At 32.3% G+C, this 14,942-nt stretch overlaps 1 protein-coding gene, 2 long non-coding RNA genes and 1 pseudogene across 6 annotated transcripts; 2 read left to right on the forward strand and 2 right to left on the reverse strand.

Moving 5' to 3' along the window:
* Positions 1–837: 837 nt before the first annotated feature.
* LOC107904746 (G-type lectin S-receptor-like serine/threonine-protein kinase At5g24080) lies at positions 838–2,515 on the forward strand. Its single transcript, XM_016831209.2, has 2 exons — positions 838–1,066; positions 1,156–2,515. The coding sequence occupies exons 1-2, from the start codon at positions 961–963 to the stop codon at positions 2,373–2,375; spliced, it is 1,326 nt and encodes a 441-aa protein (XP_016686698.2). The 5' UTR covers positions 838–960; the 3' UTR covers positions 2,376–2,515.
* A 1,299-nt stretch (positions 2,516–3,814) lies between these two features.
* On the forward strand, positions 3,815–5,357 carry LOC107904745 (G-type lectin S-receptor-like serine/threonine-protein kinase At5g24080; annotated as a pseudogene).
* Positions 5,358–7,312: 1,955 nt separating this feature from the next.
* LOC107903083 (uncharacterized) lies at positions 7,313–8,354 on the reverse strand. 4 transcript variants are annotated; one of them, XR_001685697.2, is made up of 3 exons: positions 8,069–8,354; positions 7,852–7,924; positions 7,313–7,590 (listed from the first exon to the last, which is right to left on the reverse strand). It is a non-coding gene; the product is annotated as an uncharacterized lncRNA (long non-coding RNA). The 4 variants fall into 4 exon arrangements; XR_005914148.1 differs by having other exon boundaries at positions 7,819–7,924; XR_005914147.1 differs by having other exon boundaries at positions 7,852–8,354.
* A 2,963-nt stretch (positions 8,355–11,317) lies between these two features.
* Positions 11,318–13,156, reverse strand: LOC107904744 (uncharacterized). Its single transcript, XR_001686314.2, has 2 exons — positions 12,935–13,156; positions 11,318–11,610 (listed from the first exon to the last, which is right to left on the reverse strand). It is a non-coding gene; the product is annotated as an uncharacterized lncRNA (long non-coding RNA).
* Between the last annotated feature and the right edge of the window lie 1,786 nt (positions 13,157–14,942).

A 14,942-nucleotide genomic window follows, 5' to 3' on the forward strand; every position in this document is an offset into this window, starting at 1 on the left:
TAAATTATTTTATTTAATAATATTTTATTTTTTAAAAAATAATAAATTTATATGTAATAATATTTGAATTAATTCATGCAATTTAAATCAATAAAATTTATTTTTACACTGAAATTAAAGATTTTTTTTCAATTACTTTTTATATTTTAATGTAATTATGCATAATTTATTACCTTCATAAATTGTATATCTATACTATATATTAAGGATTTGATTGAGTTGGGGTCACGAGTCGACCGAACACTAATTCAGTTAGGTAATGACAAAAATACCCTTATTTTACATCTATATTGTATATTAAGTGCTTGATTAAGTAAGTGTCACGAGTCAACTAAGCACCATCTCAATTAAATATTATTTTGAGATTATTTTTATTATTTTATATCTTAAAAACATGTATAAAATTATAGGATTTAAACCCAAACCTTTATAGCTTTCATTGATTTATATTTTACCATTTCAATTGGAGCCTAATTTGTTATTTTATATTAATTTTTTTATATAATTTTTTTTTCACCCACAAATGCGTAACCATTTAGTATTGATAAAGATGATTAAGTTAGTATTATAAGTTAATTCGATCCCAACTAAAGATTGATGATATTATTAAGATAAACAATAATAAAACATGTAGTATTTTTAATCTAGTGTGTTTACATGTTTAAATTTTATATATTAATAATTTTATTTATTTTATTTTAATGTCATACATAATTAATTAATTTTAAATTGTATGTTTTATTATTTATTATATATTATTTTTAAATATACTCTCCATGATAGAATTTCCAAAATTTTATTAAGTCGCTATATCTGTGTGCATTCAATGTCTGCACTAACTGGTTAACATTCAAAGGAATTGGAAAAGGTAATACGCGTTTAGACGGAGACTTTTGATCTTATCTCTTTCGTCGAAATTCATTGACCCATTGCTCCAATCATGAAAAATTCTACTTTCGAATGCTAGACATTAAAGATATTGTTCATTTCATCATCTTCTCTTATTCCTTCATCATTCTCTATTCATCATCACCAATGGCAGCAAATTCAGGAATTATAGCTACAGGTAATCTTTTAATTAATTTCTTCTTCTTCTTCTTCTTCCTCCATATGTCGAAACAAACTGATCATAAATTCACTTGTAACCATCTGCAGCAATCACCATTGTCACGATTCTTGGCATTATGTTCGCTATCGCTAAACGCAGAAGATCTCAGGATATTAAGAAAAGTGTTCATGTTCCCCAGCTTCTGAAACTAACAGCAACCATGGATCAATTCCTCAACGACATGGAAAAGGAGAAACCAATCCGATTCACCTCTCGCCAGCTAAAGATCGCCACCGATAATTTCTCCACTTCGTTGGGTTCAGGGGGTTTTGGAGCTGTATACAAGGGTGTTTTCAACGATGAAACCATGGTAGCTGTCAAGGTTCTCCATGGAACCTCGGATAAAAGAATCGAGCAACAATTCATGGCGGAAGTGGGCACAATCGGCAGAGTTCATCATTTTAACTTGGTTCGACTCTATGGCTTCTGCTTTGACAAGAACCTGAGGGCATTAGTTTACGAATACCTGCCAAATGGTTCACTTGATAGGTTTTTATTTGCCCAAGAAAAGATATTAGGATTCGAGAAACTCCATGAAATTGCTGTAGGAACTGCGAAAGGAATTGCATACTTACATGAAGAATGTCAACAACGAATCATTCACTATGACATAAAGCCTGAAAACATTCTATTAGATTCAAAATTTTGTCCCAAAGTAGCTGATTTTGGTTTGGCCAAGCTATGCAACAGGGAAAACACTCATATGAGCATGACAGGAGGTCGAGGAACTCCAGGGTATGCAGCACCGGAACTTTGGATGCCATTTCCAATAACCCAGAAGTGTGATGTTTATAGCTTTGGGATGCTATTATTTGAGATCATAGGCCGGCGAAGGAACCTTAACGTCCAACTTCCGGACAGCCAGGAGTGGTTCCCGAGATGGGTGTGGAAGAACATTGAGAGCCATGGTGATATTGGAGAGTTAATGGAAGCCTGCGAGATCGAAGAAGGAAATAGAGAGAGCGTGGAGAGAATGGTGAAGATTGCTTTATGGTGTGTTCAGTATAGAGCTGAACGAAGGCCATTGATGAGCATGGTGGTTAAAATGTTAGATGGAGCAGCCGAAATTCCTCAACCTTCAAATCCGTTCGAGCATTTGCTGGATCACAATTCCACCATTGTTGCTGCAGGTGTTTCGAGTTCAACATGGACGGACGATTCAGAGTCTTCTTCTTCGGTGGTAACAGATCAGTCCAAGTTGGTGGTTGAAACTCCAACTACGAATATGGAAAATTGTGAGATTGAAGTGGTTTGCACTTCTACTTAGGTTTGTTAAGCCTGGATTGCTTTTTTAATTTAAGCATGTTGTACATGTAATAAATAATTTAAAATGTATAACAATATTTAAAAATATTTTTTTCAAAATTAAAAGAAATTATAAAAATTCAAAATTAATATTTGAATTACCATGCAAATTACCATGTTAAATTTAAGTTTAAAAATTTAACGATTTAATTAGATTTTCGTTAAAAAATTTAATTAGACTCTTTTTGAAAGGTTATGGTCAAAATCACTTCTTTTTAAAAGTTTAAGGACTAAATTTAAAATTAAGAAAAAATAAGTATCAAATAACCAAACTCTATTTGTTCAATTCATTTTAGACATTAAAATTTTAAATAATTTTTATTTCAACCATCTATAATTTTTTATAATTTTTTTATAAATTTAAAAATTGTGCCCATGATGAGTATAGATAAATTGTTGTCCATATTAAAATAATAGGCATTCTTTTGTCCACTTCAACATCATAACGTCTAACTTAGCGATTGTTACTGTATCAGCACAATAACGATAAATGATGGAACTATTGATCAAGGGATTTAATTGATAAAAATTTTAAAATTTAAGAACCCAATTGAGTTATTTTTTAAAAAAGTTCAATTAATATTTTTTGAAAAATTCAAGGGCACTTCCCAATCTTAAACTTAAACTTTATATTTTTTAATAAATCTTTTATATAAATTTAAAATTTAATAATTTGAAAACTGCTAGAGAGATTTTATTTTATTGAGAATTACATTGATTTTAGATTAAAATTTGAAATTGATGAGTTCAAATCACCATTAATTTAATAAAATTGTAATTTTTTATTTGAATTTAATTACTTTGAAGAAAGCCGCCCAAATTGCATAAAGATAAAAGTTAAGTACAAATTTAATTGCAAGCCGTTCAAGTCAACAAGTGCAGCCAATTAGTAAATCCAGACTGTAATACGGTAGTCAATTCCAGAAATTAGTTGTAAAATCCCATTATCTATTTATATATGCTATATATTAACAATTTTATTAAGTTAGTGTCAAATTATTAAAAATTTAAAAAATAATAAATATAATTTTATTAGGATCATCAAATTATTAATATATTTAATTAAAATAAATTATATTGTTCGATAATTCTTAATTTTTTAAAAATCAAATAATAAATTTGCATGTGTACAATTTGAATCAATAAAATCTTGATTTACCATGAAACCAAAGATTTTTCTTCAATTATTTTTAATATTTTAATGCTATTATGTATATTTTAAACATCAATTCAGTTGAATAATGAGAAAAATAATTTTATTTACATTTATGTTATATATTAAGCACAACCGGAAAAGTTCAGGAACTCAGTATACTCATGTCTCTTGCATTAATTCATTGACGCATTGCTCCATCGCGAAAAATTCTACTTTCGGATGGTAGACATCTAATATATTGTTCATTTCATCATCTTCTCTTGTTACTTGTCCAATCTCTATCCATCATCATCATCAATGTCATCAAGTTCAGAAATTACAGCTATAGGTAATCTTTAAATGAATTTCTTCTTCCTCCATATGTCGAAACAAACTGATCACAAATTCACTCGTAACCATCTGCAATAATCGTCGTGGTCGCGACTTATGGCCTTTTTTTGGCTATCGGTATACTCAGAAGACGTCAGCATATTAAGAAAAGTGTTCATGTTCCCCAGCTTCTGAATCTAACAGCAACCATGGATCAATTCCTCAACGACATGGAAAAGGAGAAACCAATCCGATTCACCTCTCGCCAGTAAAGATCGCCACCGATAATTTCTCCACTTTGTTGGGTTCAGGGGGTTTTGGAGCTGTATACGAGGGTGTTTTCAACGATGAAACCATGGTAGCTGTCAAGGTTCTCCATGGAACCTCGGATAAAAGAATCGAGCAACAATTCATGGCGGAAGTGGGCACAATCGGCAGAGTTCATCATTTTAACTTGGTTCGACTCTGGCTTCTGCTTTGACAAGAACCTGAGGGCATTAGTCTACAAATACCTGCCAAATGGTTCACTTGATAGGTTTTTATTTACCCAAGAAAAGATATTAGGATTCGAGAAACTCCATGAAATTGCTGTAGGAACTGCAAAAGGAATTGCTTACTTACATGAAGAATGTCAACAACGAATCATTCACTATGACATAAAGCCTGAAAACATCCTATTAGATTCAAAATTTTGTCCCAAAGTAGCTGATTTTGGTTTGGCCAAGCTATGCAACAGGGAAAACACTCATATGAGCATGACAGGAGGTCGAGGAACTCCAGGGTATGCAGCACCGGAACTTTGGATGCCATTTCCAATAACCCAGAAGTGTGATGTTTATAGCTTTGGGATGCTATTATTTGAGATCATAGGCCGGCGGAGGAACCTTAACGTCCAACTTCCGGACAGCCAGGAGTGGTTCCCGAGATGGGTGTGGAAGAACATTGAGAGCAATGGTGATATTGGAGAGTTAATGGAAGCCTGCGAGATCAAAGAAGGAAATAGAGAGAGCGTGGAGAGAATGGTGAAGATGGCTTTATGGTATGTTCAGTATAGAGCTGAACGAAGGCCATTGATGAGCATGGTGGTTAAAATGTTAGATGGAGCAGCCGAAATTCCTCAACCTTCAAATCCGTTCGAGCATTTGCTGGATCACAATTCCACCATTGTTGCTGCACGTGTTTGGAGTTCAACATGGACGGACGATTCAGAGCGTTCTTCGGTGGTAACAGATCAGTCCAAGTTGGTAGTTGAAACTTCAACTACGAATATGGAAAATTGTGAGATTGAAGTGGTTTGCACTTCTACTTAGGTTTGTTAACCCTGAATTGGCTTTTTAATTTAAGCACAAATAATTTAAATTTTATAACAATATTCAATTTTTTTTTCAAAATTAAAAGAAATTATAAAAAAATTATAAAAGTATACGGAGATTATATGTAGGCTACCATGTTCAAAAATTTAATGTTTTAATCAGTATTTGTGTAACCTCCCTAACCCAGTCTAGACGTTACGGCCGAATTTTTAAGGTTAGTTGGTCACTGAAATGACCTAGGAAAACCGTTCAATTTCGTAAGTATTAATTTGTCATATTTAAAAAAAAAAACCTCTGGATAGTTACCAAGAAACGTCCATTTAATAAGTGAAGCCTTTAGTTTTTTTTATGAAAAATTGTGTCCCAAGCAATATCAAGCCAATTATTAAGATTGTTCGACTTTTAACAAAATTGTATGCATGAAAAATCCCATTTAATAACAAACTCATGCCACATGCCACATGCCACAATCCAAAATAACCATTACAGTCCTAAAATCAATAATAAAATTCAGTTTAAAAGTACCTTATTTAAAAAAAAATTTGTCTGAAATGAGTCTCCTCGAATACCGTGTCTGATCCTGACCTCAAAAATTATCTGTGAGGAGTAAAACCATAGGGGTGAGCTTTAAATGTTCAGTGTGAGTCTTAAACAGAATAAACAATATATATACATATAAACAAACAAGTTACAGTAAAACATATAACCAACAACATTTCTGAGATCACAGTAGCACATGGTATCATAAACATACAGTATATATATACAGTATCATAAATATACAATCGACTTAACATCTATAGTACTTACACATTCGATTAGTCATGTTTTAAGCCCTTGATCATTTGACTAATTCCAATTGGGCACTTATTGCATTCGGCCAACCCACCTTACTACTTACCATGTTCGGCCAACCCCATGGGTGGCATAAGACCATTCGGCCATCACCAAAATAACACATACACCACTTGACGGACACTCAACAATAGCAACCATGCTTACATCAAACACCAAACACATAAAGTTAAGACCCACACCTGAATAACGCAACCCGAAGCACCTAGTGATGGTTGTCGATTCCACCAATATAATCCTACACCTTATTTGCAAATTTGAGCAGTATAGGGAGTAGGGTCGAACCCTCAGAGACTGGGTTTACTGAAAATTATTTTTCTCTTGACCAGATTTATGTCTGAGCAGTTGTCGTGCCCAAGAAGTTTGGGGGGATAAAGTATGACACCTAAAATAAACAGAGGGAAAAAAAAGTAATTGTGTAAAAAGTAAAAGCTGAAAACAATTAAATAAGAAAAGCAATTAAGTAATTCAAAGAAATATCAGTTAAATTTAGCTCAGCTTCAGGCACGGGTTTTTTCGTCTTTGAACCGATCCTCGAAATTAGATGAACTCCTCTTTTCCAGTAAGCTAGTTAAAGCTACCAAGGACGCCTCGGACACCAACTCTTCCTTGTGTAAATTAGTCATGGAACGTCCTATGACTAACCCTTGCCGATCGAACAACCTACGAAACGTTCATAATTTACAACTCTGGCAGCTTTGCGTTCTAGAATAGCCTAGCTCGAACCAATGCCTCAACCGCGTGGGGCATTTAAATTCGGTTACTACTTCCCTTGACGGAACCAAACAGCAATCTCCACTTGGCACGCCAATGTGTTCACGGAAAATCGATTAGATAATCGATCCTTTCAAAATTCCAACTGTGCGTCTAACCACACTAACTCAAACGACGTCTTTTTTTACTTAGTGTTGATTTGACTTTGTGATTTGATGAAATCATACTTTTAATACGGAGAAATAATAAATACTGAAAATTAGAAATTGAATTGCTCGGGTTTGTAACTCACGAATCTTGACAAAGCTAACACCGACCTGAAGTAGAAATGAGTTTAGTTGACTAAGGTTTGGGGCATATTGGAGTTGGGCATATCTGGAGAGGGTTGGATAAATGAAATGGAAATGTAGGTGGGTGGATATGGGTGACACAAGGTTTGATTGCTTAGTGTTATATTTCCAAGGCTGGAAATTAACAATTGGAAAAGAAAATAAAGAACTAAAGCCAACAAATAAAGATGAAATGAAAGATTATATTTCAGAAGATGAAAACTTGATGAAAAACTTGATGAATGAATGAACATAGTAGCCCCTATTTATACTAGTGGCGTTGAACAAATTTGCCAAATTAAAGGCCACTAGCCATAGAAAATCAAGGAAATAAAATATTCTCATGATATCAAAATCCCTACATAATCTCCCACTAAGTCAAAATAAAATTTCAGCTAATTACATATTAGAAAAATTCTGTTTTGGCCCGCCTTCTTTGCTCCTTTCTTCAATCTAGCCCGCTTGTTTCCTTTTTCTTCTATTTAGCCCCAAATTGCACCCCTGTATAAAATTTAATATAAACATGGAAAAATCAGTGGTGCATTCTCATAAATTGACCAATTAAGTTACATAAAATATGTATTTTTAGCATTTAATCACCTAACTTAAATCCGTAGCTCCTAAGACTCTTGATCTCAATTAGATTTATACACAACATGAACATAACACAGTAAAAAATCAGCCTTTAACACCCTTACAGGTTTGACCATAATAGGAAGAAACAATGACCATTTAGATCTGATTTTCAGGATCTCTACTTACACTATTACGACTTAAGATAGAGTTGCGAATAACTTCTGATGTCACTGAATACCTGAGCTATTTGGATCTAAACCTTCATCAAAATAAACACATAAAATAAACATGCGTTAGGATAAACTAGAACAGTTTCTGAGATCCGAATACAAATCAGAAAAAGAATGATTCCTACACTTTGCTGTGCAAGCAAAAATAAAGACAGATCTTGAAAAAAACTTACACTTGTATGGATCCAAAATGGAAGAAACAGTAGAGATATAAGCAGCCCAAAATGATAATTTGGTAGAAACCAAAAAGAAATAAAGAAGAAGAAAATAGAGGAGAGAAAAGAGCAAAGGTACGGCGGTAACAGAAAAAGAAGAAAAGAAAACATGAAGAGAAAGAAGAGGGGCGGCAAGAGTCGATCGATATCGACACAAAAGGAGAGGAGGGTGACACAAGAGGAAGGAAATCAAAAGAGAGAAAAAATAAGTTTTTAGGGGAGGGATGACAATGTGAAAACAAGAATGAAAAAAAAAAGTTACATAGAAAATAAAATACAATATATACCTAGAGTTACAGCATGGGCAGCAATAACTATGGTTTTGGGCAAAAAATGCAAAAGATACAAATGATGATTGAGAAAGGAATCAAACTTGAGTTTCAAGGATAATTTTATTAACATTTTACCATCAAACCAATAACTCATTTTATTAACAAATGTGTAAAGATAACAATAAAATCAAAGTGCGACAATTTTCTTTAAAAAAATAATTAGACTCTTTTTGAAAGGTTGATGGTCAAAATTGACTCTTTTTAAAAGGTTGAAGGCTAAATTTAGAATAAAAAAATAAGAACCAAATTGACAAAAAAAATGTAAACGTTTTTTTAAAGGTAAAAAAGGCATAATGATAAATTTAGCTCTCAATATTTACATTTTTTTTTCAATTTGGCCCTATGTGTTTTTAAACTAATTTGACCATCAACCTTTTAAAACGAGTTGAATTTGACTATTAACCTTTTAGAAAGAGTTGAATTTTTTTTTTTAATGAAAATACTGGCTAAAACATTTAATCTTTAAACATGGCAGTCTACATGGCAATCCATGTGTACTCCATGCTATTTTTTAAAGTTTTTTAATTTATGTTGAGTATGCCTCATATTTCAATCAAATTTGAGAGGTAATCTCCCAGTTAAACTTTGTTTATTTGTTTCAGTTGAACTCTGATTAGTCTAGATTATTTTATTATTTGGCCTACGAATTTAGCCTATAAATATACTCTTTTAGAACATTAGAAAATACACCTATTAAATATTAGAATTCATAACACTTTTGGAGAATTTTGTGTTTATGTTTTGAGGATTCTTTGTTTCCGAGTTTTGGGATTTAGTTTTTATCTCTATATTTTGTACTCTTTGTTCTTTTGTCATTATAATAAAATTATCTTTGCCCATGGTTTTTTATTCTCTTTGGAGGGGTTTTTCCACATTAAATTTGTATGTTCAATTTCTCAATTTCTTCTGTTATTTTTTACTTGTTCGTTGCTTAATCTGGTCGATCAACAACAAGTGGTATCAAAGCTAGTTTAATTTTCGTAGATTAGCCTGTTCAGATATGGCAGCAACAATGTTTGACATTGAGAAGTTCAATGGTGTCACAAATTTCAATCTGTGGCAAGTTTGGATAATGACAATTCTAGTTCAGACCAACCTAAAAAAGGTTGTTACCGGAAAAAAACATTAGAATCTAGATAAGACAAAATAGGAAGAGCTTGATGAAAAGACCCTGTCTGCAATCCAGTTGTGCCTCGCAAATAAGGTATTATAGGAGGTATTGACAGAGAAAACCTCATCCGCCTTATGGAAAATGTTAGAAACTCTTTATGCGACTAAGTCTCTAGCTAACTGTTTAGTGTTGAAACAACGTCTATTTACGTTTCGCATGAACGAGTGTGAGCTTCTTAGAGATCACATTAGTCAATTTATTACTATTTTTAATGATTTAAATAATGTTGAGGTTAAGATTAACGATGAAGATCAGGTTATACTATTTTGTGCTCTTTACCTTCTTCATACAAGTCTTTTAGAGAGACACTGATTTATGGCAAAGACAAACTCTCGTTTGAGAATGTGAAGGGTCATTTGTTGAGTAAATATAAACTCAACAATGAGTTTGGTTCAGATAGTAAGACAAATAGGCAAGCTTCTGTTTTGATAGCATCAAAGAAGTGAAAAAAAAAGGTGTCGCTATTGTAAGAAGTTAGCTCACGTTAGAGGTGCTCATGGGCCGGGCCAGGCCGGGTTCGGGCCGGGCCCATAAAAAAAATTTATCCCGTTTCCTAGGCCTGGGCCCGGCCCAGCCTGAAATATGGGCCTGATATTTTGCCCAGGCCCGGCCCGTTTTTTTTTTACTTAAAAGTTAAAACTAATTGTTATTAAAATTAATTGTTATTGACTTTATATCAAATATCAAATTGTAATTTTTTTTGTATATAATGAACAAAAAAATAAAATAAGATTACTTATTTGAATCAAATTGTAATTTAATTACAAACAATCAAATCTTAAAAATAAAAAATGATTATACAAGTAATTACAAACAATTAACTAAGAATTTAATTCCTTTTAACTTTTTAACTTAAATATTTTAAAGTTTATCATATCATTACATTTTTATGCTTTTAAAGGATAACAATATCAAAATTGATCCATACTATTACTCTCATTGATCTTTGATCCATAGTTCCATACTCAATTTAATAAGTAAGACAAAAGTAGCCAAAAAATATTTATTATATAAATTTTAAAATATGGAGTCAGTTCTTAACTTCTTATTCTATACTCTATACTTAAAATGGTAAAGCTCAACTTTTTTTCTTTTTTAAAAGTTTTAATCCAAAGATCAAAGTTACTAGATGAAAAAGAGATCAACTAGAATGTATCAAATGAATGTCCAAATCTAGCATAGCATATCAAGAAAGAATATGATAACTAATCAGAATAAATCTAAAAAAATTTGAATGCCACTGTTTAAATATTAGTACAAAGTTTTAGTCATATGTTTGTTGTTAATCATAATAATCACAACAAAATCAAGCACTGAAAATCTCAATCTCTAATTTTGCTTCAAACTATGTTTGAGATAAGAAAACATAAGTATATTAAAATTTAAAAGTTAAAACATTATATTAAAACAATATAATTATAACAGTATATTAAAACAATATATTAAAAAAGTATATTTATAATAGTATATTAAAATAGTATATTATAAATTTTATAACAATATATTATTAAAACAATATATTACATTTAAAATTATTGTTTTAATAAAAAATTAACAATATTAATTATTTAGTTAATAACATTATAAAATATAAGCACCAATTTATGTTAAAAAATAAAGTATAGAAACTAAAATTTAATCATTTTGTTAAAAGGATATAAAGATTAAAGTTTAGTTGTAACTTGTAAGCATAATAGAGGGATAAAATGATATTCGACCATTTTTATATAAAAATAAATACATATTACATAATACATAATAGCATAATACCGAACTCATATATTGCACGAGATAATAAACTAGTTATTTAACTATACTAGTAGCCTTGTAATACAAGATCAAACTTGTCACATGTCTTTAAGTAATACTAAAAGAACACACTAAATTCAAATGAAAAGTCGCTAAGGTTGACTGTTTTGAAGGAAAGGGTCTGAGATAGTGATATTAGCAACCTGCCTGGGCTTGCTATTTTTTCTGCCTCACTAATTAGCTTGTTTCTGCAATAAAACAAAGCAAACACAAAAAAAAAAGAGAGATTAAATAAAACAACAAAGCAAACACAACTACTATATCAAACTAATGAAAACAAATGTAACAGTTCGTTTGAGATTTTCCAATTCGTTTAGACCATAACGAATTGGAATATGAATGAAAACAAATCTCAAACAAATGTTTAGACCATAAATGTAACGGTAAGTTGGTAATAACCTGCAATTTATTACTCCCTAGCTTTCTCTTAATTAATCATTCAATTGATGCTGGAACTAGTTAAATGAAAATAAATGAACTAATTTCAGCCCCCGCTTAAATAAATATTTTTTTTTTCTGCGAGGGATGCAATGAGCTTCAGGTTTCAACTACTTATGATTGTGTCTACACTAACATAAAGTTCAGGCTACCAAATATAAGCAAACAAAGCTCTTGCAAGTCAGTGGTAGTAAGAATGCATTATTACCAATAAAAATTCATTAGCTTTTCAAAACTGAAATAATAAAAAAGAAAAAGAAGGTGACAACAAAGACATAAAAGGAAGGTCCATGAGACTCTGACAATTGATTTATAATATGATTCATCCTTAGCAAATTATAAGGCAACTGAATGACTAGGTTAACAAGAAAATAAGCGAAATTAGGAATCCATAGCTCTTTCCACACAAAGAGCTTAATCAAGACTTAAGGCATCATGTATTAATGCATGAATGATGTGTACTGGCACCAACCTGCCAGAATATAATATTAAAACAAACTATAATCATATATGCCAGGATCTTTACACCAGACCAAGTTTTATCTACTCTCTGCTACATATATGTGCTTTGAACCATCATTACAGTAACATGTTTGTATTGGGTTTTCAGACAACTCATTTCAGAATGGCTAGAATAATCTAATAATAATTTCAATGAGATACCCTTGAGTAGGTGTCTTTTTTTTATCATAAAGAGGATCACAGTTCATAAATAAATAAACTTACAGTTAAATAAGCAAACATCATATTCCAATTCGTTTGAGATTTTCCATTCATTGTTACTGGTTCGTCATAGCTTAAACACTGACAATTTCGATGGCCTTAAACTCATTTTCTCAACCTCATTTTGTGTTGATACCATTTATGTGCCAGGACACCTTCAAGCCATAAATATGGCAACATTAACAGAACACCATTAACAGCAAAAATAAAAAACACAACCATTAACAGCATTAACAGTAAAATCAAAATTAGAACACCATTAACAGTAAAAATCAAAATCACAACCAACATCAAAAAGCAAAAAAGGGAGAAAACGTTAAAAAATTAGGAAACCGTTAACAGATAACTCACATTTGAAGACGTTGAAGGCTAGATTCGCTGGAAGCACCGTTAGAGCGGAGGTGGAGTCGTGGAGGACCGGTCACCGGAGGTGGAATGGTGGGTCGGGCGAGGTGGGTTTTCGATTTGGGGGAAAAAAAAGGGAAGGGAATTTAGGGATTTGTCTCTGAAGAAAAAAAAAGGGTAGGGAAGGGTGTCGGGGAAATGGGGAGGGGAATTGGGAAAGTTAATTCTAATAATAAATTTTGAAAATAAAAAAAATTTATTTAGATCCGGGCCGGGTCGAGCCCGGGCCAAAAAAATTTTACCCGAGGCCCGGCCCGTTTTTAAAACGGGCCTATTTTTTTGCCCGAGCCCATATTTTGGGCCTATTTTTTACCCAAACCCTCCCAAATTTCGGGCGGGCCTTCAGGCCGGGCTGGGCCGCCCAACCCATGAGCACCTCTAAGCTCACGTCAAAACATATTATAATAAACTACGAAATAAAATGGTTGCTGAGATTAACGAGAAAAATGTAGCTGGTGCTAATTTGGCCAACGAAAGCGGTGATGATATTTTGTTAGTGTCAACGAGAAATAGCTCCAAGCTTACGCCCGAGTAGATCCTAAATTCGGGATTTTCTTTCTACATGTGTCCAACAGAGAATGGTTCTCCACATATAGTTCGGTTAAAGGTAAAGTTGTGCGCATGGGAAATGATTCACCCAGTAAGGTATTTGGTATTGGTACTATTAAAATTAAGATGCACGATTGGACGATTAGGACACTCTCAGATGTCAGGTATGTACCTGATTTACAAAAGAATCTCTTCTCCTTAAGTATTTTAGACTCAAAAGGTTGCAAAATCAATATCAAATCGAGTGACATTAAGGTGTTTCGTGGGGATCTCATTTTGTTAAAAGGTAAAAGGACCGACAATCTTTATATTCTGGAAGGTTCTACAATGATCGGTGAAATCGAACGTCCCTTATCCGTTACGAAGTTGAAGTCAACTCGTTTGGAGCAAAGGCAACTTGGTCATAGGAAGGAAAAATGTATGACCGTTTGGTTGAAGAGAGGTTCCCTTTTGGATGCAGGTTTATAAAAGTTAGGGTACTGTGTTCGTAAAAATTAGACCCAAGTTAGTTTTGATTTGGCAGTGCACAAGTTGAAGGCTAGAAGTCTTCTAGCTTCTAAGCACAGATTCAACTCAATTAATTCCCTACATAGTTCAAGATAGGTCCATGACGGGCTTTGCAAGATGGTGTTGTGGAAATACGAGTTAATGTGGAGATTTGTTAAGTATACCTTATATTTCAGTCAAATTTGAGAGATAATCTCCCAGTTAAACTCTGTTTATTTGTTTCAATAATCTCCCAGTTAAACTCTGTTTATTTATTTCAATCGAACTCTGATTAGTCTAGATTATTTTATTATTATTGGACCTATGAATTTATCATATAAATAGACTCTTTTACAACATTAGAAAATACACTCATTAAAGATTAAGACTCATAACACTTTTGGAGAATTTTGTGTTTACATTTTAAGGGTTTTTTGTTTTCGGGTTTGAGGTTTAGTTTTTATTTCTATCTTTTTGTACTCTTTGTTCTTTTACCATTATAGTAAAATTATATTTACCAATGGTTTTTTATCCTCTTTGAAGGGGCTTTTCCACTTTAAATTTGTTTTTAATTTCTCAAGTTCTTCGGCTATTTTTTTACTTATTCGTTGCTTAATTATGTCGATCAACAACAATTTAAAATTTTTAAGTTTTGAATATTTCTATAAATTTTAAATTGTTTGTTAATGTGTCATATAAGACAAATAGTGTCATGTCAACATAAAATACACGTAAATTACAGGCAGGCTACCACGCCAACATTGTTAAAAAATATTTTAGTTAGTGTCGAAACCATTTTCTTTTAAAGGGTAAAACCGCGATCGAAACCATTTTTTTAAAAGGGGTCGACTTTGATTTTGAAAACGAAAAAGAACATGGGAGTCGCCACCAATCCTTTTTGATGAGTTGTGATCGGGTC

This window comes from Gossypium hirsutum, chromosome D05, assembly GCF_007990345.1.
Source record: "Gossypium hirsutum isolate 1008001.06 chromosome D05, Gossypium_hirsutum_v2.1, whole genome shotgun sequence".
Lineage (NCBI taxonomy): Eukaryota > Viridiplantae > Streptophyta > Magnoliopsida > Malvales > Malvaceae > Gossypium > Gossypium hirsutum.